At 34.4% G+C, this 27,383-nt stretch overlaps 1 protein-coding gene across 6 annotated transcripts in view; it reads right to left on the bottom strand.

Annotated features, from left to right (window-relative positions):
• Window positions 1–4,676: 4,676 nt before the first annotated feature.
• The window catches only part of ZFYVE16 (zinc finger FYVE-type containing 16), a 54,673-nt gene continuing 31,966 nt past the window's right edge, over window positions 4,677–27,383 (bottom strand). For 3 of the 6 annotated variants that reach the window (XM_060009227.1, XM_069540608.1, XM_060009228.1), the window contains 9 exons: window positions 26,671–26,694; window positions 25,888–25,970; window positions 24,659–24,763; window positions 23,926–24,073; window positions 22,197–22,277; window positions 11,159–11,321; window positions 10,124–10,229; window positions 8,942–9,109; window positions 4,677–5,757 (listed from right to left, as the gene is read on the bottom strand). In XM_060009227.1, the coding sequence (XP_059865210.1) occupies window positions 5,596–5,757; window positions 8,942–9,109; window positions 10,124–10,229; window positions 11,159–11,321; window positions 22,197–22,277; window positions 23,926–24,073; window positions 24,659–24,763; window positions 25,888–25,970; window positions 26,671–26,694 (1,040 nt within the window). In that variant the 3' untranslated portion in view covers window positions 4,677–5,595. Of the gene's footprint in view, window positions 5,758–8,941; window positions 9,110–10,123; window positions 10,230–10,304; window positions 10,617–11,158; window positions 11,322–22,196; window positions 22,278–23,925; window positions 24,074–24,658; window positions 24,764–25,887; window positions 25,971–26,670; window positions 26,695–27,383 lie in introns of those variants that run through there. The other 3 variants (XM_069540607.1, XM_069540609.1, XR_011246423.1) reach the window with 3 other exon arrangements.

Here is a 27,383-nt window from a genome sequence, read left to right on the forward strand (position 1 = left end):
TTAGAGGTTTCCTTTCTTCAATTCCCTCCTATCAATGATCTTCCCCACACTCTCTGGTTCTAAGATCACCCCTTCTTGGTGTTCTGGCTAGAAGGCAGAGCTTTAGCTTCCCCACAACATTGCTAGTGTTCTGCCCTGCACTGACTGCCACCATTGCACAGTGGGTAGAGAGGGGGGTGCTGCCTTTTTGCTGTCTCTAGATTAGGTAGGGCAGGGAAAGTCCACATTGCCCCATAGGGTTTACATATGGTAGGGAGGGAGGGGTGCTGCTGTTTTTCTGCAGCTCTCCTGGAATAAGGTAAGTAAATTCAAAAGGATTCTGTCTCATAGTCCCCCAACCCCCTTCTCTGTCCTCTGACTAGAGAGAGCAGACTGTTCCTTGGACTCTGTGCCAGCTGGCAGTTCCTATTTTAAAGTGCCTATGTGTAGATCCCTTTTTATTTATTCTGTTTGGAATTTCTTTAACTTCTTGAATCTGTAGTCATGTATTTCATCAATTTTTAAAAGCCTACATTATATCTAAAAGTATTTGTTCTGTTCTACCCTCCCCTCTCCTTCTGCAGCTAATTAAGCAGATGTTGGGAATTCTCACTGTATCCTCTATATGTTTCCTGATTTTTCCATCTTTCCATCTTTTTATTTCTCCATGCTGCATTCTGGATAATTTCTCCTGATCTATATTCTAGTTTATAAATCCTTCCAATTGGTTATATTCTGTTCTGCCTTTAAACCTATTTACTGAGTTTTAAAGTTCAGTTTTTATATATTCTTGCAACATTTGTATTTAGTTACTTCCCAAATTAGTTCCATCACTTTTTAGTTTCCAATTCTCTACAGGTATTTGACACTTGACTTTATTTCTTTAAACACAGAAAGCATAAATGTAATACCTAAGACTATATGAATTTAACTGTTTCTACTAATTCTTGCCTCTGGAATCTAGTTTCCTTATGTGCCTGTTTTTTTGGTTTGTTTTGGTTTGTGTGTTGGGGGGGGACCACCTTAAAGCAAGTCAAATGCTTAAGAGTCTTTGGGTGATGTAGGCAATTCTAAACTTGGCTACAATTTTACATAATTTATATTTCTGATTCATCCTCATCTAAAGGCCGAAACCCTTTGAGGGAGTCTCAGCCTACTGTGGGGAAGTTCTTCTGTTAGATTCACAATTCCTGTTAGATTCACCATCTTGTGTGGGCCTTGAACTTTGATATCTGTCCCCCTTACCCCATTAGGCTGTCATATTAGGGCCCCATGCTCACTTCTCTTTTTCTCTTTACTTTTGGACTGGGTGTTCCATACTGTCTTAAAAATCTCTTTGATGTTTTAAGATGCCTTTTTGTATTTTAATCAGCTTTGGTTGTTTTTATCAATGGCATAGCTCTAAATATCCTAACATGCAATTTCCAGAAACAGGAAGTTTCCCGCAATTGCATCTTTGTCCCTACATGGCCAAACCCTACTCTTTCTCTTGGTATTCTCTGTACTTAACACATACTACTTGTGGAATGGAATCCATAAATGTTGATAAGAACTATGCTTAATTTTTTCAGAGCAATTAATCTTTTTATTATTTTTTTAGAAATTTGTACTTATAGCTACTCTAAGATATAGGTATCTTGTTTTAGTTAGCTAATATTAGTTGCTTCATGTAATAAACCACCAGAAAATTTAGCAGCTTAAAACAACAGACATTTATATCTGAGATTCAGAAATCTGAGAAAGGCTTAGTTGGGTGATTCTCATGAGGCTACAGTCAAACTGTGGCTGGGGCTGCAGTCTGAAGGCTTGACTGGGTTGGAGGATCCCCTTCCACTTGCCTGGCAGCTGGCTTCCCCAAGAATGAGTGACTCAATAGAAAGAGAAGGAGAAAGAGAAGGAGACAGGCAGACAGGGAGGGAGAGGTGGGGAGACAGGGATGAAATGAAGAGAGTGAGTGGGGAGAAATACACCAAAGATGGCAACCATAGAACCTTTCATAACATAATATTGGAAATGACATCCCATCCCTTCTTCCATATTCTGTTGGTCACAAAGACCAACAGTGGTACAGTGTGGGAGGTGACTACACAAGGGTGTGAATAACCAAGAGGCAGGGATCACTGTGGGCTATCTTGGAAGCTGACGAGCACCTTATTTTACCAAAAGAACAAAAAAAGAAAGAAAAAAAAAAAACTTTACTATATTCGGAGGTTCATAATAAAGCTCTTGAATTAGAACTATTTCTTCATTTGTAAAAAGCATGAAAATATAGCTGTAATTTTTATCAATGCAAATTCAGAAAATGTTTCCCAAAAGGTGTTAAATATTAAATTGTGTATCATTCCAAGCTAAATCTAAAACACAGAATATAAAGAGAAGATTTAAAACTACTAAAAATCTGATGTAAAACAAAACAAAAAGAACACCAATGTCAAGTGGTAAAAGATAAATTTAGATGGTGAGGCTTAGTGTTGGGTAGGAAAAAAAATAAAGGTTTTAAATATAGCTCAAATAAAAAATAACATTCCAAGTATTTTCATAAAAAATTGTTATGAGAAAAACAATCCTCCTATGGAAACATATGGTCATAATTCCAGTAATGGATTTTCTTCTTGCTTTTCTGCCATTAAGATTGCTTTTATCAATTACACAGTGGTTGGAGAAGCAGTGAAAACTTTAAGATTCTAAATAGAAGCCACATAAATCAAAGTAATTGAGGAGATGACACTGTGTTCTTCAGTGTAAACAGCACACTATATTTTGTATAAAAAATGAGGGGAGATAATAAAAATATATTTGCTGCTACTGCACCTAAACCTTGGAAAGATACACAATAATAAAAATCACTTCTTATTGAGATTGGAGAGTGAGAAGAACAAGGTAGATGCATACAAGGTGGGCAGTAAGACATATTAAGTTTTTAACATTTCTTTCTGATTTTTGAATGTTTATATATTACACATATGAAGCATTTTTCTTTAATCACAAAGAAAAAAATTAAAACCTAGGACTGTTTAGAGGTTTCTGGTTTATTTCAAGATATTTTCTCTTTAAAATTTGAGTCAAGTTATCAAAGTTATATTACTATTAAAAAAAGAAGAGTTGTATTCTTTACTTATAAAACAATATTTAAATCTAGGCTGTTATAAACTTAGGCAATTGAGACACCATAGTCAGGCTACTACTTTTATGATTAAATTATGATTTTTATGATTATGACTTTTATGATTAAATAAGGTAAGATATTCACACAACACAGAAGACTCTTTAAAGTAAATTGCCTTAAAAGGGAAAGTTGAATGTTTTGACATATTACTGACTCTTCAGATTTTCAGCTCTTGCCTAGACAAGTTTAACGCCCACACCTTCTCATTATTAGTATGGCTATCCTCCTGAATTGTTTTCCAACCAGCTACTTAGAAGTCATATTTCTATTTTAGCAATTACTTTTACTTTGTTAATTATCTGCTTCACACATTCATCTCCAAGAGGGAAAGAACTATTTTATTCATCTTTCAATCAATGAAGCCTACTAAAGTGCTCTGCATATAGCAAGCATATATGCATATACTAATCTGCTGGATTGCTGCAAAAGCAAATGGGCTAAATTTTACTTAATATTTCAAAATTCTGGAAAGACAGTATTCTTAAAAGGCATAGACCAAAAATAGATCATTGCAGACTGAGTACAAAGAACCATTCTATTTCTTCACCTTTAAAAAAATTAAAATTTTAAATTATCAATGGGAAGAACATGACCAAATGCATTCAGAAACATATTGTACATCTACAAAGAATACTTTAGAATGTGCCTCCAAAGGCACAGTAACTCCAATTTTCATTAAATTTAGAGACTTTAGGGAAACAAATCCAAAGCTATCCCATCATGGGAAAAGTCCTCTACCTTCTGGTTATTTTAAAGTAACTTCAGTATTCATAGATTGTGCCCTTAACTTATACTGCAAAATAAACAAAAATATAAAGAAAACAAATTGAGTTAGATATGCAATTGCTTATGATGTCAACAAATTTCACAAGTTATTACATCATGTTGCTTAATTTTATTTAATGTCTGCAACATTTTACATTGTTTATGAAGTAGTTACTTCCAAAAGACTGATATTTTCCTCCATGCTGTGTCTTTGGCTAGTACGACAGATGTGATTCAGTAGGAATCATATGACCAAACTGATTCAAATTCTCAGTTTTTTCCTAGACTGAGACCTAAGAACCTGAGTTATAACCCTGACTTCATCTTCAGGTTGAGATGCTTCATAAATACTTTCTTAAAACAGGGCTATTTAATGTAGTTTCTTTTTCTTGAGACACAGGAGTGTTTTTGATACAAAAACATATATATTCCACATTAGAATAAAAAAAGCATTAAAATAATGATTATTATTTTAAATAACTTAAATGACAGGATTAACTAAAATATGACCATTACTTTTTTAACACAACGTACTTTAAAAATTTTTTTCTATTTGAAGTAAAGAAGAAAGTTCTGTAACAGTTTCAAATACATAGAATTTAACTTATGTTAATATCCTGTTATAAAAAATAACTACCATATAAAGAATTTAAAATATGCAAAAGTAAGTAGTTCATTAAAATTTATACTTAATACATTGGTGTCAATGAAAATATGTAGACTTGCCAAGAAACTTTCAAGGTTTAAAGGAGAAGTTAAAAAAACACCTGTTTCAGGCTTCATTTATTGCTACATAATGACTACTTCAAGGGTCATCTGGCCTGTCGTCAATCACTCTTAGAAGTGGTATATACAGTGGTATACTTTGGAAGGAAAGGAGGAAAAATAATGCACTGCAATACAAAAATATTACCTATTTATAAATTATTAAAGATTTATAAAACACATACCAAATCACATGTTCTTGCTATAAAAACAATATACTTAATTATAGAAGCACAAAATCCTGAAGCACCCACAGTTACTTTAAGAATACCCATTTAATAAAGAGAAAACCATATATGTATATATAAAATAATAATTTGAAAAGAAAGAAGGCAAAATTCTGATTTTAATGCAAACAATCAGTTTATCTAATCATGGAGGTAGGTCTCCACTCCAATTATACAAATAAGTTATCTGCCTTATTCAAAGAATTACCATATTAAGTCTAAGATCTGGAAACTGGTCTGTGCCATTGAAATACATTTTTAACAGACTTTAGAAACCAGTAATTTAACTGGCATATAAACAAAAAAGGTAGTTCCTTCACAAGCTTACATCTGAAAAGAGCCTTCATTAAAATCATTCTTGGCATAAAGAGGTATACCTAAGTGCAGGTACTTTGGCTTAGCATTTAAATAACACAGTTAAATGCTACAAATTTTTTAAAGACAGAAGAAATCCTTGTCTTTTTCAGTACTTGTAAAGTGTAAAGCTTCAAAAACTGTGGATCTCTTAAATTTTTGGAGATTTAAATATTGTGCTAATGATTTTTAAAAGATCATTCCTGCCTAAAAAGCAAAGCTTACATGTTTCAAACATCAAACATATTTACTTTTAGTGTCTGTGGCATTTCAGCTTTAGTGCTGGAGTTAGTTTTAACAAATCAGTTTGCAATATATAATACAACTCACGTCCTTTCACTAAAAAAGATTTTCAATAATAAAAAATACTAATTCTATTTCTAATGGTAAACTAGTAGAGTTGGAGGTCCCACCGTGGATCACAGGGATTAGAGCACTATCAAGATCATTTAGATAATGCTGAGGAAGAAGTTGGCCTTCGGATCCTGCCTGAAATTCAACCTGGAAAAAAAAAATCTTGATGAGTCAACCCTAGAAAGTGAGCAATCTTGTTTTGTTCAGCAGATGAATATAAAACTATTTAAGAATATCATTCAATTTAAGCATGTTAAGAAAATACTTGATATTTTGTTCATAAAATAATGTTTTACATTTTCCTTTATTTCTTCTACTACATAAATTATAATTGTCCCTTCCACAGATACTATGAAAATAAAATTGCCACTACTTCATACTTCAGGTTTCTTCTCAATGAACATGTAAACACATTGGCAGACCAAGGGTTTGAATAATTGTCAACATGATTTAAATAAAGACCCCATGGTATTTAAAAAAAGATCTACTTAAAAATATTTTGAATTTATCATAAAATAATATTTGAATTTAATTTTGCTGGTGAAAATTACATTTTAATACATATGACTAAAATAATTAACAATGCTTACTCAAGTAATTATCAGGTGCTTCCTTGAAAAAGGAAATTTTAATAGTGAGATAAAAATGTAAGTTCTTTTTTCCAATAAGAACTGTAACACATCCTGCCTGAAGAAGAGCAAACCTTCAACATATGAAATTGTTCATGTTAAGATTAACCATTCTGGGACTTCCCCGGTGGTCCAGAGGTTAAGACTCCGCGCTTCCATTGCAGGGGGCGTGAGTTCGATCCCTGGTCGGGGAACTAAGATCCCACATGCAGCGTGGCGCCGCCAAAAAAAAAAAAAATAAAGATTGACCATTCTAATGAACAACCTGGACTGAAATCTATTATATTGGATGTGAGAAACAGTTAAAAAGGCACATTAAAATACTACTGGATTGGAACTTCCCTGGTGGTGCAGTGGTTAACACTCCATGCTCCCAAGGCAGGGGGCCCAGGTTTGATCCCTGGTCAGGGAACTAGATCCCACATGCCGCAACTGAGTTCACATGCCACAACTAAGGCGCCCACGTGCCACAACTAAGGAGCGTGCCTGCCGCAATTAAGGAGCTCATGGGCTGCAACTAAGACCTGGCACAACCAAATAAATAAATATTTAAAAAAAAATACTAGTGGAGTACCACTTTTCACCTATCAAATTGGCAAAGTTCAAAAGTTTGATTATATACTGCTTTGATAAGGATGTGAGAGAAAGAACACTCTCATAAATTGTGGTAGAAATATAAATTGTCATAACCTCTATTTGAGACAATATGGTAATATCTATTGAGTACATACTTGGACCCGGCAATTCTACTTCTAGGAATATTTCTTATATACTCACACTTATGCAAAAGCAAAATATTGTGGATACCTTAAATATCAACCAGGACATACCAAACATGCATAAGCACTAAATAAATTATGGTACATTTATATAATCAACTACTACTGTGCAACTTTAAAAAGAATACGTAGTTAAATGAAATATCTCTAAGATATATTGTTAAAGAAGCACTGTTTAAAAAAAAGTGAGAAGAGAACAAAAAGAACATACAAACTTAATTGCTCATACATGCAAAAAATTACAAAGAATACATAGAAATGGATAACATTTGACTGCCTGACCAAGAAGGGAGGATGAGGGGGAGTATGGAAGTGGACTGAAGGGTTAGGAGTCAAGGGTAGGAAGGCGATCTTTCCAGGGCTATTACCTGATGCAACTCTACTGGGAACCATTTACATTGTAGCCTGGAGTTAATATCTCCAGAGGTCACCAATTAAATAGAGTACTGTGTGAATGTTGCTCTCTAGCATGTTTAATGAGGTGGTCCCGGTATATATATATTTGTGAGATAATAGAAAATATATATTGGTCTCTGACCCCAGTTCCTGGCATAAAGCTCCTAAAACCCTTGTCATTTCCTAAGTGATAAGAATACCAGTAACATCTCTTATTCTAATATTTATCTTTGATCCCATCCCTGACACAGGGCTCCTAAAAAAGTTGTGAATTCCTGAGTGATAAGAGAGGAAGGAGCATCTTTTGTTCTTTTGAGTCAACTCTGGATGGGCTCCTAGATAGGGGCTGGTCACCAGAAAGACCAAGCCCATGATTAGAAGTTTTAAATTTCCAGCCCTACCCCTCATTCTCCAGAGAGGGGAGCGGGGCTAAAAACTCAGTTAATAATTGATCATGCCTACATGAGGAAACCTCCATAAAATCTCAGTAGAAGTGGGTTGAGAGAGCTTTCAGGCTGGTGAATACATCCACGCTGGGAGGGTGATGCACCCAACTCCGTGGAGACAGAAACTCCTGCTCAGGACTCTACCAGACCTTGCCCCATGTATCTCTTCATCTGGCTGTTCATCTGTATAGCCTTTAATGAACTGACAGACATACGCAAATGTTCCCCTGAGTTCTGTGAGCCGCTCAAGCAAGTTAATTGAACCCAAGGAGGAGGGGGTCATTGGAAGCTCTGATCCATAACTGGTTGGTCAGAAGCACAGGTGATAACTGACTGATATATGAAGTGGGGGAGGAGGCAGTCTTGTAAGAGCTGTAGGATCTGATGCTATCTCCAGGTAGATCAAGTCAGAATTAAGTTGAATTCTTAGACACCCTGCTTGTGTCTGAGAATTGCTTGCTGGGGTGGGGGAAAGCCTCCACACATCTGGTGAGCAGAAGTGTTTTCAGTGAGTAGTGAAAGAGACACACAGGAAAGACATAGAAGGGAAGAAATAGGTTTTTCCCTACATGGGAGGAAAAAACTGAAAATTTCCCTTTTTTAACATTTTTAGACTTTTGTAATTTTACGTCACATGAATATAGAATTTAGTCAGCATAATTAAAAACCCTACTTATCAAGCAGGAATGTTGTGGAGCAGGGGTCAGCAAACTATGGCCTGTGGGCCAATGTGGCCCACCAACTGTTTTTGTAAACAAAGTTTCACTGGAACACAGCTAAGCTGTTTAGTTTACATACTGTCTACAGCTGCTTTCACACTATAATGGCACAGTTAAGTAGTTGTGAAAGAAATCTGACAGACCGCAATGCCTAAATTATTTACTGTCTGACCAAAAAGAGTTTGCTGGCCCCTGCTGTGGACAGTAAAGGAGATAATGTACAGGAAGTGTGTACCGAACATTAACGTTCAACAAACTTTAGTTCTCTTCAGTGATCTCAAAGTAAAAGGTTAAAGAAAAACTTTGGATTATTTTAATATAAGATATATTCATTTCAAAAAGATCACAAAAACATGCCTCACCATATCAGTGTCAATGGAAACTCTGAGGCCAATTTTATTTATCCCATTACTCTTTAGAGTTTTCAGGTGAGGGCACAGTGCAGCACTACAAGCCATGGCTATTTCTTTTGCAAACTGATAACGAGTTGCTGAAATAGATAAATCCTGGTCCTTTAGAAAGTAGAACACCTGAAATGTATTTAATTAGGAAACAAGTCATGATTAAGATTAGAAGTAGCTTTAAAAATGCAAAAATTGCTACCTTCAATTCAACTTTATGAATAAAATTCCAATGTTAGTGCCATGAAATTCACTAGTTAGGAATATTATATAGTGTGTGTCTATATATATATATATATATATATATATATATATATATATATATATATATAGACACACACACACATACATATATATATATATACACACTATATAGCCTGATCTATAGTATAAGTAAAAACTTAAAACCAAAGATTAGGGAATATGGGAATGACTTAGCTATTTTTGCCTAAAGTTAACTTGTAGCAACAAAAGCTTTGTTAACTCGGTTTAAAGAAGGGTACTAATGAGCCCACCCTATAAGATCACCATCCCATAAGGACATCTTAATGAAGTTAAGATCAAACAAAGAAATAATGTTCTATAATTTCTATACCCTCTATAGTTTCTATCTTCTACATGTGTAAAATCACAAAGAATGCCTAAGAAATCAGTAACATTGATTGTCTGACCCAGGAGGTAGAGTGAGGGGGAGAATGGAGGTAGACTAAGGGGCTGTGAGGCTACAGTTTCATATTCTCTTATTTTTAAAAAACTGGAACATGCAAAACTAACTTTCATATGTGAGTGCTGATTATAAACTGATATCTATAAAATATTTTATTTTTTGTAAAATAAGAGAAAAATGAAAACACCATGGTCAAATAACATGTTATTGTACAAACAAAGATGGCAATGCCGTGAAAACTTAACTGTGAGCTGACAGGCAGTACCACCATACAATAACCTGAAATGATCCTATGGAAATGCAAATCTGGTGTATATAAGGCAGTCTGGGGTGGAGATATGTGTGTCTCAAGGTGTAATGAAAGTGTAATACGCTGCACTTAAACATTCAGAGGTTAAGTACTGCGAAATCTCCAAATTAACAAAAACATATCCAAACACAGCATGTAAATGGAAGGAAACGTCTTTCTAAGTTACCTCAGTACACTTTACAATCTTCTCATCAGTTTCAAAATCTGCTTCCAGTTTTATTTTTTCACTTGGAAATCCTTGTAATGATATTCCATCCACTGAACTAATAACACTGCAGAATAAAATATAATAGAACAGATTTATTTAATACCAAAGTACTTTCTATGAAGTAAATTATTAGACTTGAACAAATGGAATGAGGATAAAAATTATGAAAGCTATAAATTTAAAGCAGCAGTAAGACATCTCAATTATACAAAAAATAATTAAAACTTAGCTCATATTCGTTTACCAAGATTTCTTGATTGTGTAGCAAATTATATCTACTTTTTCATATGCCCAATTCAGACCTGAGGTTTAAAATACCTTAGTCTCCTAACAGAAAAGCTGTCTCATGAATTGCAAAACTCTATTTTGGAATCCTTCAGCATTAGCCCTTCTCTTCCTTTTTTGCTCCAGATCTCTTAGCCAGTCTCCAAAAAAGAAAGAAAATGGGTAACTAAAGAGAGGAGGGAATAGCAGTAATATTCTGTAAGGCCTCTAATGTACATATTATTGAATTCAGTTGTTTGCATTTACAGTGGATCAATATAATACAGAATAAACACCCAAAGGGAATCCATTACTTATTTGATAAAAATAATCCTAAGATAATTCCATGAAAATACATATCTGGTATATAAAAGGCAGTCTGGGGGGGGAAATATGTGTGTGCCTCAATGTACCATATAACAGACAAAGTATCTTGTCTTTCTCAGACCTGGCATCAAGCCTACACTGCTACACAATGTGTATCATTTGCCCCCTCCCAAACTGTCCACCCTTTAATAGTTTACAGCATCCTGGCTAAGAAAACACACATGATGCTGGTTAGGTACATTTTTGAAAAACCCAGACTGCATTTATTAATTAGAGTATATGCATTGAAATTAATGGTATAATTCTATATTTATTTATAAAATATTTAATTTTGTTAACATGATGTTTTTATCCTTTCTCCTCCATCAAATCAATTACATTTTGGTAACAAAAAATTCCTACCCTTTGTTTCCTTTTTCTTCAGAATCTACCCAGCAGATGTCCACATATTCTCTCATGTCTACAGCATCAACTTTCCCACATGTAATTTTAAAGTCTTTTTGTTCTCGTAGAGCTAGCCGTAAGCCATCCATGGTCTCTGGAGTTATTTGTACCATTAAGCCATCTAAAAATGAGAGTTATGTTTCACATTTCTTTTACTGAATATAAATTTATATGTCTAAGCCATAAATTTTGCTATCAAAATATGTTCCATGCAAGTTTTAGACCATCTATTAAATCATCTTGATGGTTGTTTTCTGTTAGGGAATATGAAAAATATTTCACTATGTTAAGGATTCTTTTTTTTTTTAATGGTTAAACAAATAAAGGTGAGAACTTCCACTTCTGGCTATGATGAAATAATGATGCCAAACTGCCCTTTCATTATGGTAACCAACCATAAAACTAGACAAAATGTATGAGGCAATTGTTTTCAGGTTCTGGACAACAGGAAGTACAATACCATGGTCCCTACAGGAAAACTCAATAGGTGAGCCCATAACTGCACAGGCTCTCTGCTTGGGGACAATTTCTGCATGGTGACCAGTAAGCCTACAATTGCTCTACTGGGCTGAGAAGTCAGAGATAAGACTTTAGGGAAACCTGAAATCTGTGGTCAAGACACTAAAAAGGGGAGCATCAGGAGACTGTGTTCAAGGACTTTTTGAGTCCTTGGACCAGAACTGAGAACACATTAATAGAGTGACCCTAGATGAGGCATAACAGAAAATGGCTATTATATGGTTGGGAACAGAACAGAGATAATAGAAGTCAAGCAATGTTGGGGGATATTGGTAGTCTAGACCAACCAAAATACACATTAGCACCTCATTAACCTGAACTGTGCAATGCCAAATCAAAGCTCTTACAAAATCTACAGGCAAAACAGATTTGGAAAATGAGTCCTGCCAGACTGTAAACACCTTAGGATATCCATAGATCCATCTGTTAAAAAAAATAAAAAATAAAGACTACACAAGCTCAGGGTAAGCAGACATAAAATGCCTGCTTAAACATAAATAAGCCTTCTTCAGCAAAAAAATCCCTTTAAAAAAAGCTAAAAGAATCTAAAGTCTCTAAAGCATATCAATAATGACAGTACAAAATAAAAAATTACCAAAGACAGGAAAATGTGAGCCCCTATAAAACTGAAACTAACCATGAGATGGCCAAGACACTGGAATAAACACAAAAATACTTTAAAATATCTATTCTAAAATATACTCAAGGACCTAAAGGAAAACACATTTAAAGAATGAAAAGCAAATACTGGCTAAATGTATAAACAGATTTTTAAAAATCTGAACAGAGAAATAAAACTGGAAATGCCCCCCCCCAAATTCTATAACTGAAAAGTATAATCCAACTAAAATAGAAACCTTAATGGATAGGCTTAATAGTAGATTGAAGATGGCAGAAGAATCAGAGAACATAAAGAAAGGTCAACAAAAGTGATCAAATCTGAAGAACCCAGAGAAAAATGAAGAAATATAAAAAGAGCATCAAAGACCCTTGGGATGGTATAAAACAGTCTAATACAGATATGGATTACATATACATAGATAGACTATCTCCCAGAAGGAGAAGAAAGATCAGGACATTTAAAAAAATGGTAAGAAGTTCCCCAAATTTGATGAAAAATATTGACACACACATCCAAGGAGTTCAATAAATGCCAAATAGGATAAATACAAAGAAAACCACATTGAGGCACACCACTGTAAAACTGGTGAAAACCAAAGATAAAGAGGCTCTCTTGAAAACAGACTGAGGAAAAGGGCACATTAAATACAAGGAAACAAATATAAAAACTATTACTGACTCTTCACTAGAAATAATGAGGGCCAAAAGACAATGAAATGACATCTTTAAAGAAAATAGACTTTCAAAGCAGAATTTTATATCTAGCAAAAATACCCATAAAAAATGAGAATGAAATAAAGACAGCTTCAGAAAAATGAAAAGCAAGACAACATTAGATAAATGAAAGCCAGCCAACTTGTATTACAAAAAATACTAATGACTTCTTGGTGTCTGCTCCATGTAAAGAGCTTGGAACTTGTCACTTCCATCCTCACAACAAGAAAAAAGCTGAACAATAAAATACCTAGGAATAAACCTAACTTCTATTCAACATAGTACTGGAAGTCCTAGCCACAGCAATCGTACAAGGAAAATAAGAAAAAGTATTGAAATTGGAAGGAAAGAGGTAAAATTGTCATTATATGCAGATGACATGATACTCTATATAGAAAACTCTAACGACTACACACAAAAACTATGAGAACTGATAAACGAATTCAGCAAGGTAGCAGGCTACAATATTTACAGAAATATTTTGCATTACTTTAAACAAACAAATATCAGAAAGTAAAAAAAAAAAAAAAAAAAAAAAAACCTTTAAAAATTGTATAAGGAAAATACCTAGGAATAAACCTGACCAAGGAGGTGAAAGACTTACACGCTGAGAACCATAAAACATTGATAAAGGAAACTGAAGATGATTCAAAGAAATGGAAAGATATCCCATGCTCTTGGATTGGAAGAATTAATATTGTTAAAATGGTCATAGTATCCAAGGCAATCTACAGATTTAATGTGATCCCTATCAAATTACCCATCACATTTTTCACAGAACTAGAACAAATAATCCTAAAATTTATATAGAACCACAAAAGACCCAGAATTGCCAAAGCAATCCTCACAAAAGAACAAAGCTGGAGACATAAGCCTCCCAGACTTAAGATAATACTACAAAGCTACAATAATCAAAACAGCGTGGTATTGGCACAGAAACAGACATATGGATCAATGGAACAAAAGACAGAACACAGAAATAAACCCACAAACCAACAGTCAATTAATCTTTGCCAAAGAGGCAAGAACGTACAATGGAGAAAAGACAGTCTCTTCAACAAGTGGTGTTGGGAAAGCTGGACAATCTCATGTAAATCAATGAAATTAGAACACTTCCTCACACCATATAAAAAGATAAGCTCAAAGTGGTTTGAAGATCTAAATATAAGACATGACACCATAAAACTCCTAGGAGAGAACATAGGCAAAACATTCTTGGATGTAAATCATAGCAATATTTTCTTAGGTCAGTCTGCCAAGGCAAAAGAAACAAAAGCAAAAATTAACAAATGGGACCTAATCAAACTCAAAAGCTTTTGCACAGCAGGGAAGCCATAAACAAAATGAAAAGACAACCTACAGAATGGGTGAAAATATTTGCAAATGATGCAATGAAGGGTTAATTTCAGAAATACCCAAACAGTTCATATACCTCACTTTCAAACAAACAACCCAATCAAAAAATGGGCAGAAGACCTAAATAGACATTTTTCCAAAGAAGACATACAGATGGCCAACAGTCACATGAAAAGATGCTCAGTATCACTAATTATTAGAGAAATGCAAATCAAAACTACAATGAGATCACCTCACACAAGTCAGAATGGTTATCATCAAAAAGTTTACAAATAATAAATGCTGGAGAGGGTATGAAGAAAAGGGAACCCTCCTAAACTGTTGGTAGGCATGTAAATTGGTACAGCCGCTATGGAAAACAGTCTGGAGGTTCCTTAAAAAACTAAAAGTAGAGCTACCATATGATCCAGCAATCCCACTCCTAGGCATATCAGAAAAGATGAAAACTCTAATTCAAAAAGATATATGTACCCCAATGTCCATAGCAGCAGTTTATAATAGCCAAGACATGGAAGCAATCCAAGTATCCATCAGATGAATGGGTAAAGAAGATGTGGGGTGTGTGTGTGTGTGTGTGTGTGTATACACACACAATGGAATATTACTCAGCCATAAAAAGAATGCAATATTGCCATTTGCAGCAACATGGATGGACCTAGAGATTATCATACTAAGTGAAGTCAGACAGAGACAAATATGTGATATCACTTATATGTAGAATCTAAAAAATAATACAAATGAATTTATTTACAAAACAGAAACAGACTCACAGACATAGAAAATAAACTTATGGTTACCGAAAGGGAAAGGGAGGAGAGGGATAAATTAGGAGTATGGGATTAACAGATACACACTAATATAAATAAAATAGATAAAATAACATGGATTTACTATATAACACAGGGAAATATATTCAATATCATTTAATAACCTATAATGAAAAGAATCTGTAAAAAAATATATATATACATATGAAAAACTGAATCACTTTGCTGTACACCTGAAACTAATACATTATTGTAAATCAACTATAATTCAGTAAAATTTTTAAAAATAAATTTAAAAAAATAAAAAGCTGAACAAACATAAAATGAACAACTCTTAGATCTATCAAAGAATTGATGTTCCAGGGCAAACTGCTGCCCTGAAAAAAGGAGCAAAATCAAAACCTACCACAACAACCCAACAAAAATAAAACATATTTCTCCTTACTTCTTATCACATATAATGTGATATAAGAAATATAATTGAATATATCACATTCCATCATCAGAAGACATATGGCACACAAAATGGAATCATAAACCTCACTTACTTTTAAAAGTTATTACTGAAAAACATGGATCTAGACAAGAACATTTACAATCACTGCTTCCACTGAAAGTACTAGCCAATAAACAAGAAAAATAAATTAAAAAGCCATAATGGCTGTAAAGAAAGAAGCAAAACTATCATTATTAATAAACTATCATTATTTATAGTTATAAAAAAACTCTAAAAGAGTCTATAGATAAATTATTTTAAATAATGTAAGCTTAGCAATATAGCTGGTTATAAGATAAAAACAGAGAAATCAATTAATTTCTATTTTCCAGCAACAAAAGATAAAATTTTTAATTTAAAAAGATATCCAAGAATACATTAAAAGGATCAGGTACCATGACTAAGGGGGATTTGTCCCAGGGATGCAAGGAGTTTTTGGTATCTGCAAATCAATCAATGAAACACACAACATTAACAAACTGAAGAATAAAAACCATATGATCATCTCAATAGAGGCACAGAAAGCTTTTCACAAAATTCAAGATCCATCTATGATAAAAACTCTTCAGAATGTGGGCATAGAGAAAACATACCTCAACATAATAAAGATGCCACCAGAAAACTACTAGAGCTCATGAATGAATCTGATAAAGTTGCAGGATACAAAATTAATGTACAAAAATCTCTTGCATTTCTAGGCACTAACAACAAACTATCAGAAAGAGAAATTAAGGAAATAATCCCATTTACAACTGCATCAGAAAGAATAAAATACCTAGGAATAAACCTACCTAAGAAAGTAAAAGACCTGTACTTGGAAAACTGTAAGACACTGATAAAAGAAATTGAAGATAACACAAACAGATGGAACACAGATATACTGTGTTCATGGACTGGAAGAATTAATATTGTTAAAATGAACATACAACCCAAAGCAATCTACAGATTCAATGTAATCCCTATCAAAATACCAAGGGCATTTTTCACAGAACTAGAACAAATATTTTTTTAATTTGTATGGAAACACAAAAGACCCCAAAGAGCCAAAACTATTTTGAGAAAGAAAAACAGAACTGGATGAATCATGTTCCCTGACTTCAGACTATATTACAAACCTACAGTAATCAAAACAGTATGGTTCTGGCACAAAAACAAAACCATAGATCAATGGAATAGAATACAGCTCAGAAATAAACCCATGCACTTATGATCAATTAATCTACAACAAAAGAGGCAAGAATATTTGGTGGAGCAAAGACACTCTCTTCAATAAGTGGTGCTAGGAAAGAATGAAATTAGAACATTCTCTCACACCATGTACAAAAAAATAAAAAACTCGAAATGGATTAATGACCTAAATGTAAGATCAGAAACCATAAAACTCCTAGAAGAAAACACAGGCTGAACACTCTTTGACATAAACTGCAGCAATATTTTTTTGGATCTGTCTCCTAAAGCAAAGGAAATACAAGCAAAAATAAACAAACGGGAACTAATTAAACTTAAAAGCTCTGCATAGTAAAGAAAACCATTAGCACAACAAAAAGACAACTTACCAAATGGGAGAAAACATTTGCAAATGATATGACCAATAACGAGGTAATATCCAAATATATAAACAGCTCATACAACTCAACATCAAAAAAAAAAAAAAAAACCTGATTAAACAACAGGGAGAACGGCTTCCCTGGTGGCACAGTGGTTGAGAATCTGCCTGCTAATACAGGGGACACAGGTTTGAGCCCTGGTCTGGGAGGATCCCACATGCCGCGGAGCAACTAGGCCCGTGAGCTACAACTACTGAGCCTGCGCGTCTGGAGCCTGTGCTCCCCAACAAGAGAGGCCGTGATAGTGAGAGGCCCACGCACCACAATGAAGAGTGGCCCCCACTTGCCACAACTAGAGAAAGCCCTCGCACAGAAACGAAGACCCAACACAGCAAAAATAAATTAATTACTTAATAAACTCCTACCCACAACATCTTCTTTAAAAAAAAAAAAAAGGCAGAAGACCTGAATAGATGTTTTTCCAAAGAAGACACAGGATGGCCAATAGGCATGTGAAAAGATGCTCAACACTGTTAATCAGAGAAATGGAAATTAAATCCACATTGAGATATCACCTCACACCTGTCAGAATGGCTATCATTGAAAAGAACAGAAATAACAAATGCTGGAAAGGATGTGGAGAAAAGGGAACCATCCTACAATGTTGGTGGGAATGTAAATAGGTGCAGCCACTACGGAAAACAAAATGGGGATTTCTCAAAAAACTAAAAACAGAACTACTATATGACGTAGCAATTTCACTCCTGCGTATTTATCCAAAAAAAACCAAAACCACTAATTCAAAAAGATACATGCACCCCAATGTTCATAGCAGCATTATTTACAGTTGCCAAGCAACCTAAGTATCCAACAACAGATGAATGGATAAAGAAAATGTGGTATATCTATATCTATATCTATATATATATATATATACACAATGGAATACTACTTAGCCATAAAAAAGAATGATTTTGCGATTTACAACAACATGAATGGACTTGGAGGGTATCATGCCAAGTGAAATAAGTCAGACAGAAAGACAAATACTGTATCATATCACTTATATGTGGAATCTAAGAAATAAAACTAGTGAATATAACAAAAACTAAACTGACTCACAGATATAGAGAACAAACTAGGGGTTACCAGTGGGGAGAGGTAAGCAGGGAGGGGCGATATAGGGGTAGGGGATTAAAAAGTACAACCTAGTATGTAAAATGTGAATAAGATACAAGGATATAGTGTACAGCACAGGGAATATAGCCAATATTTTATAATAACTATAAATGAATACAACCTTTAAAACTTGTGAATCACTTTGTTGTACACCTGAAGTTTACATAATATTTTATATCAACTATACCTCAATAAAATATAAATTTAAAAAATTATAATGGCATTTACATTACACTAAAATTGTAATAAGTAAATAAATAGATACCATTTACACCAGCAATAAAATCTATGAGGTACAGGAATAAATAAGAAATGATATTCAAAACCTATACAAAAACTATAAAATTTTATTGGAAATGAATATAAAATATTATGTAAATAAATTGAAGGTAGCCAATGTACATGGATAGAAACAATGAAAATAGAAAATATGCCAATTTTCTCAAAATTAAACTAGCAATATAATGCAATTCCAATAAAAAGTCCAATGGACCTTTTAGAATCTGACAAGTTGATCCTAAAATTAACATGATAAAACAAAGGGCTTAGACTGGCCAGAGCACTACTAAAATGAGGAATAAGGCATGTGTGTGGCATCAGAGATGGGAGGACTTCCTATAAAGCTATGTAACTGAGATAGTATGGAGGATGATATTAGTGAAAATGCAGACTAAGAACTTCCGAAAATACTCTACTCCATAAAAACAACAAGGAAACCGATAAAACGTCAGAAGAAACTTTTTCGAAACTCTGGAAATTAACCAAAGACCTGCAGCAATCTGAGGAGTATTTAAAAAGAAAAAAACAGCAGGAGAGAAGCAAGGAGAATTACAATACTGCAGTCTGTGGAACAAAAACCACATTCACAGAAACACAGACAAGATGAAAAGGGAGAGGGCTATGTACCAGATTAAGGAACAAGATAAAACCCCAGAAAAACAACTAAATGAAGTGGAGATAGGAAACCTTGCAGAAAAAGAATTCAGAATAATGAAGATGATCCAGGACCTCGGAAAAAGAATGGAGGCAAAGATCGAAAAGATGCAAGAAATGTTTAACAAAGACCTAGAAGAATTAAATAACAAACACCTAGAGGAATTAAAGAACAAATAAACAGAGATGAACAATACAATAACTGAAATGAATAATACACTAGAAGGAATCAATAGCAGAATAACTGAGGCAGAAGAATGGATAAGTGACCTGAAGACAGAATAGTGGAATTCACTACCACGGAACAGAATAAAGAAAAAAGGAATGAAAAGAAATGAAGACAGCCTAAGAGACCTCTGGGACAACATTAAACGCAACAACATTAGCATTATAGGGGTCCCAGAAGGAAGAGAGAGAGAGAAAGGACTCAAGAAAATATTTGAAGAGATTATAGTCAAAAACTTCCCTAACATGGGAAAGGAAATAGCCACCCAAGTCCAGGAAGTGCAGAGAGTCCCAGGCAGGATAAACCCAAGGAGAAACATGCCGAGACACATAGTAATCAAACTGACAAAAATTAAAGACAAAGAAAAATTATTGAAAGCAACAAGGGAAAAATGACAACATACAAGGGAACTCCCATAAGGTTAACAGCTGATTTCTCAGCAGAAACTCTACAAGCCAGAAGGGAGTGGCATGATATATTTAAAGTGATGAAAGGGAAGAACCTACAACCGAGAGTACTCTAGCCAGAGTCTCATTCAAAGAGGATCTCATTCAGATTCGATGGATCTCATTCAGATTCGATGGAGAAATTAAAACCTCTACAGACAAGCAAAAGCTAAGAGAATTCAGCACCACCAAACCAGCTCTACAGCAAATGCTCAAGGAACTTCTCTAAGTGGGAAACACAAGAGAAGAAAAGGACCTACAAAAACAAACCCAAAACAATTAAGAAAATGGTCACAGGAACATACATTATCGATAATTACCTTAAATGTAAACGGATTAAATGCTCCAACCAAAAGACACAGGCTCGCTGAATGGATACAAAAACAAGACCCATATATATGCTGTCTACAAGAGACCCACTTCAGACCTAGGGACACATGCAGATTGAAAGTGAGGGGATGGAAAAAGATATTCCATGCAAATGGAAATCAAAAGAAAGCTGGAGCAGCAATACTCATATCAGATAAAATAGACTTTAAAATAAAGAATGTTACAGGAGACAAGGGCGGGCACTACATAATGATCAGGGGATCAATCCAGAAAGAAGATATAACAATTATAAATATATATGCACCCAACATAGGAGCACCTCAATACATAAGGCAACTGCTAACAGCTATAAAAGAGGAAATCAACAGTAACACAATAATAGTGGAGGACTTTAACACCTCACTTACACCAATGGACAGATCATCCAAACAGAAGATTAATAAGGAAACACAAGCTTTATATGACACAACAGACCAGCTAGATTTAATTGATATTTATAGGACATTCCATCCAAAAACAGCAGATTACACTTGCTTCTCAAGTGCACATGGAACATTCTACAGGACAGATCACATCTTGGGTCACAAATCAAGCCTCAGTAAATTTAAGAAAATTGAAATCATTATCAAGCATCTTTTCTGACCACAATGCTATGAGATTAGAAATCAATTACAGGGAAAAAAAGGTAGAAAACACAAACACATGGAGGCTAAAAACTACGTCACTAAATAACCAAGAGATCACTGAAGAAATCAAAGAGGAAATCAAAAAATACCTAGAGACAAATAACAACGAAAACATGATGATCCAAAACCTATGGGATGCAGCAAAAGCAGTTCTAAGAGGGAAGTTTATAGCAATACAAGCCTACCTCAAGAAACAAGAAAAATCTCAAATAAACAATCTAACCTTACACTTATAGGAACTAGAGAAAGAAGAACAAACAAAACCCAAAGTTAGCAGAAGGAAAGAAATCATAAAGACCAGAGCAGAAGTAAATGAAATAGAAACAAAGAAAACCACAGCAAAGTTCAATAAAACTAAAAGCTGGTTCTTTTAAAAAAAACAAAAAGAAATGGCAGGAACTTGATTAAAAACAGCAAGTTTTGTGTCATTTTAACTTTCCTATTCCCATCCCCTCCTCTCCAGCATAGCAGAAGCCTAAAAACCAACAGCCTGCAATCATAGTAAAAACCATCAGCTTGGTATCCACTGGAGAAGGCAAATGGGGCTGGAACTCCTTCAAAACCTCATTACTGGAGAACTGTCATTTTTTGACTTGTCAGGTGGTTCCTGGGAAGACTCCACGTACAATGTCTTTATTTGACCAGACTCTAAGCTTACCCAGTGAAAAAAGTCTTTTCTCAGGGAGCATTTGTGAAAAACAATTAGAGGCCAGTGATCAACATCATAGCTGCCTGTGGCAGCAGATACTAGTAGACACAAAGGATAGGCCAACCAAACACTTAAAGGAAAATCTGGGGAATAAGATGTCCATAAGGGCTTTGAAAGGCACTAACATATATCTGGGAATTTAGAAGGCCCCATGCATGTGCAATAATGTGTGCATGCTTGGGATGTGTGCATGCTAAGGAAAGACCTGAGAAGACCCTAAGCTCTCACCTCAGACTAACCTTTAGGCTATGCACAAGCAGGAAATGCAGGCTAAGGCAGAGTTGTCAAGCTTGAGGTGGGCTCAAATGTTAGTCATGTTCTAGTTCTTGGCTGAGTGATGATTTCACATGTTTGTTGTACTATGCTTTGTAACTTACATATATTCTTTTGTTAAGTATCAAATACATTTTTAAAAAGAGATGAAAAACATCTTTACATTAAACAAATCTTAAAGATGAAACTCATACCTTCAACTATGCTGGACTTAGCAAGAAATCCTGAAGATGCTTTTAGAGCTCCATTGAATACCACAAAACTTGCACCTGTCACTAATTAAAAAATACAATAATTATGTTTTAAACTGCTCTTTTTATGCTATATGATATTTGTTAAATGCATAATGTGGAGCATAGCATATTTTAAGTACCTGATAAACGCCATGCCCATACCACTTATATTAGAACAAAAAATACCAAACAAAATAAAGTTACGATAAAATACTTCATAAAGGTTATTTAATGTTTGTATCTAATAATTGATGGCTGTTGTACTATTTACAGTGTTTTTATCAAGTGAGGGTGTGGAAAATCAAACATCCACTACTGTTGAGAGCATAAATCAGAACAATCTCTATGGAGGACAACTTGATAAATTGCTATTAAAATTACAAACACATTTATACTTTGACATACAAATTCCATTTCTAGGAATTAATGTTGGCACATATACAAGGTTATTCATAGTGCATTTTTATAAACAGCCAAGGATTGGTAGCAACAGTCCATTAATAAGGGACAATTAAATGATGTTCACATATAAAGTGGAAAGTTATGTGCAATGTGAAAGTTCTTTATATACTAACAAAGAATAATCTCCAAAAGAAAAAACAAGGTGCAGAATGGAACAAATGTTATGACTTGTTTAAAAAAGTGGAAGAAAGGTGTATGTGTGTGTATGTGTATGGTGGGGTGGTGTTTGCTTACATATACATACAAGCAAGAAATCCCTGAAAGGATATACCAGAAACTGATATCACTGGTTTGGTTGCCTGTGGGGAGGGGAAGAGGGTAGTTTGAGGGTCTAGGGAGGAAAGGAGATTTTACAGTGTGAATATTTATACCTTTTGAATTTTATACTATGTAAATATTCATCAAATAAATATTAAATAGCTGTAAAATTTTAATGACAAAAATGTCAATAGCATGTTAAGTTAAAAAAGCACAATATAAAAGTAAATATCCAGTATAAAATCATCTATTTAACATATATATCTATATAAGAAGGAAATATATTAAAATGTCAACAAAGGCCATATTTTGGCACTTTTTTCCTTTTACTACTTCTTCAAACATATTTTCCAAGCTTATTACAAATGAGTATACATACTTTTATAATCAGAGGAAAAATTTTTATTAGCAGCCAGAATGTCTGACTATTTTAAATGTGTTATTTTACAATAATGTATTAAGTTTTTGGAATACTTACTTAACTTTCAATTTGTTAGGCTCTCTAATGCAAGGATTTGGTAATCACAGCAGTCACTGAGGCCATTCAGCCGAGTGATGTCATTCACATCACCATCTTTATCATTTTTATATTCCCAGCCACTTAACAGTTTTATAAATCATTCTTCATCCTTATCTACCCTGTGCTCCCCGCTAAGAGGAGTTGGAGCAGAAAGCAAACAAAGGCAAAAAATACCTCACTCCAGAGACACCCACCATATGGGACACACTAAGCCTGAAGACATCAAAATAAATACTGTATTCCAAGTTTTTAAACCTAATGTTGCCCAAGATAAACACAAATATTAGAAGCAGTTTTTTTGTTTGTATAGCTAAAAATTTAAAGCATACTGTTTCATCACCATCAATTCAGCAAATAAGTAAGATATCTACATATAGGTATATTCCTCTTTGAAAGGAATTCTACTTTTTGAGATGGTTTTATGGATTGACACTAGGAACCAATACTCACCTTTTCTAGGATGGCCAGTAGCACTGTTGGCCTGTGTTTGATAAACTCCATCATTCTGTATACAGACTAGATGAGAATCTGCTTCTGTACTAAAACTAGCTCCAATGCTAATGACATGCTCATTAGAAGAATTTATTACTTTCATTACCTGGGAAAAAACAATACGCATTTAGAAACATTTTTAACATTTTGTGCCTTTATTAGTTATAATAATTCAAGAGTCACATTTCTGACCACCTTTATCAAGCTTTAATCTGAACAACTCCCTGAGAATGTGATAGAAACAAATGATTTAAAATAAAATCACCTCAATTAAAAGACAGATAAAAGAGTAAGAAAAAAATGAAAAAATAGGATTAAACAAATCCTCTGTTAGGAAACAAATCTAAAATTTCAAAAATAAGTGTTTTTTTGGGTTTTTTTGCGGTACGCGGGCCTCTCACTGTTGTGGCCTCTCGGGTTGCGGAGCACAGGCTCCAGACGTGCAGGCTCAGTGGCTATGGCTCACGGGCCTAGCCGCTCCGCGGCATGTGGGATCCTCCCGGACCGGGGCATGAACCCGTGTCCCCTGCATCGGCAGGTGGACTCTCAACCACTGCGCCACCAGGGAAGCCCCAAAATAAGTTTTTTTGTCATTATGTATTAGTCCAATTCAAAACAAATTTAACACACTTCTAAAGAAATCTAATGTTCAATAATTATCTCAAGACTTGAATAAAGCAATTATACTTACATCATTGTATTTTTTCCGAGGTATTTTTATGCAGCTTTTCCCCATTTCCATATGAATCAGTAGCTGATCTATATTATGCAAGGTATACTGGTAATTTCGAAGGTCCTACATAAAATAACGATAGTTCCATAAACCTTAAACTACTATCCATGAACATTTACCCATTCATTCAATCCTTTTTTAAGAGTATCCATCATTTTAAAACTTGTGATACATAACTATCAAAACACCATCCAGAAAGCAATAGCAACTTCAAAAACCAGCTAATTCTTCCAGCTACTCCACAATAATAATAAAGATTATCACTCTCAGGAAGAATTCTATAGTATTTGAGGGTGATCTCTTTCTAGTTACAGATCTTCCAAAACAATAGATTTTCAAACCGAACATGGATAAATAAAAGCAAGTTGGGCTTCCCTGGTGGCGCAGTGGTTGAGAATCTGCCTACCAATAGAGGGGACACAGATTCGAGCCCTGGTCTGGGAAGATCCCACATGCCGCGGAGCAACTAAGCCCATGCGCCACAACTACTGAGACTGCTCTCTAGAGCCTGCGAGCCACAACTACTGAGCCCACGTGCTGCAACTACTGAAGCCTGCATGCCTAGAGCCCGTGCTCCGCAACAGGAGAAGCCCCCGCAATGAGAAGCCCGCGCACCGCAACGAAGAGGAGCCCCCGCTCGCCGCAACTAGAGAAAGCCCACGTGCAGCAACGAAGACTCAATGCAGCCAAAAATAAAATTAATTAATTAAAAGAAAAAAAAGCAAGTCCACTGAAATACACTTCTATAATAAGAGGTAAACACAAAATTACAGAAATTAGAGGTGGAAGGGAACCTGAGATCATATAATCCAATACTTCCTATTAAAAATGAGGTGACTTGGGCCACAGTTTGCTCAAAATCATCAAATCGATTGACTTTACTAACTCTTTTACTAAGGCTTCAACAACTGTGTGGATCTCACATTACCTAAATGTGTAAGCACTGCAGCAGAATGAATCAAAAGGCAATTTGAATCAGGTATACATAAATTAGGACGTGTTCTAAAAAGCACTTCATCAAAAACAGAGGCCATTTATGTTAAATGAATTAGGATTTATTATAAATGAACTTTCATTATACCAAATATGTCAAATTAAAATAGAAAAATATAAGTATGTAAAATTTGCTTAATGAATTGTTAAAGTAACAATATAAGAACACTTAATAAAACAGTTCAATTACTCACAACAAGTAAGTTCATAATAGTGTGTCCTATTTCTCCAAAAAGAGGTTTTCGGCCTCTGATACTTGTTAAAGGAGCAGGATATGCTATACACAAGAATAGAAAACTGGTTACCATCAACAAAAAACAAAAAAATCTTAAATTTATTACCTTTAATTTTCATTTGTCAAACATTACGGATAAATACCACTCAATCAGTTCTCTGGAGAAAGTAAGAAATGACGTTAACCCATACCATGTATCTACCAGATGCTACATTGAACTGGGACCTTTACATACATTATCCTAATTAAACCCTATAACAACACAACGAGGCAAGTATGTCTATCCCTACTTTACAAATGGGGAAGTAGAGACACAGATTAATAACCCTGCCTATGGTTTCTAAGTTAATAACTGGTGAAACAGATATGAAACTAGGCTTGGCCTGATTCCAAAGCATTTAATCTTTCATCATACATGTTGTTTCCAAACATTATGATGGCTAGAAAATTACCATAACTGGCTAGACCTACGTAAAGTTCTCATAATTTAAAAAGAAATATTCTGATAATTTAAAGCAAAATACGAAGAATTCAAGATTTTTAAGGCATTTGTAATTAATGTTCAATTGTGTGAATTTATGGGTGATAGTAAACTTTTATAGTTCTTGGGTCAGCATGATAAAAGGAACACATAGAATCAGAGAAGTCAATGCAGAGAAGAAGTGATATGGACTCTGTCACCTAACTACTTTTCTGTTTCTTTAGGACACTATAAATATTGCGCACCAAAAAGGAAAAGTACCTTGGTGGCAATGCAGCAGGAATTCTGGAAGAAAAGGAAAGTGAAAAAAGGAAGGTAAGACTATTTCTATGATAATAAAAATCAGACACATTTTTAACCCAAGAATTAACCTGAGAATTTCAGTTCTCAGCTTAGGTTAAGCAAAGAAACCTCTCTAATACATATTATACAAACATACCTCCTTAAAAGTCTAAGAAAACACACATGACATTATCTATTTAAAAAAAATAAGTCAGGACAACTCACATCTTTGCTATTACAAGCATATATTTTAGTTTTAAAAAGGACAACTAAGTTATTTGGATGACAGAGAGTACAGAAAGAAACATAAATTAGTGGTAAAACATATTAAAATGATAAACAATATGATTAAGGTAAATGCTGACTTTTTACTTCATCTTTTATGAATAAGAGAGCATTCTTTGCAACTTGATAGAGGTAATTTTATCTAAAACAGTAATTTTCAAGAGGTTATGGCTTAGAATGACATTCTGTCAGAGTTACAAACGGACCTCATAAATCATCTAATCCAACATGTAATGGTGTTGCAAATAGTCTCAACATAGAAGCGTAGGTAATCCTCATTTGATTAAGATTAGCTAAGTATTTTGATCTAACCTTCCATAAAAATAGCATTCAAATATTAGTATCAGAGACAAAACGTTAGGCTGAATGGATGAAACACTTGGCTCAGAATGAAGTCTCTTAAGCTC

Source organism: Delphinus delphis, chromosome 3 (genome assembly GCF_949987515.2).
Source record: "Delphinus delphis chromosome 3, mDelDel1.2, whole genome shotgun sequence".
Classification (NCBI taxonomy): Eukaryota; Metazoa; Chordata; class Mammalia; order Artiodactyla; family Delphinidae; genus Delphinus; species Delphinus delphis.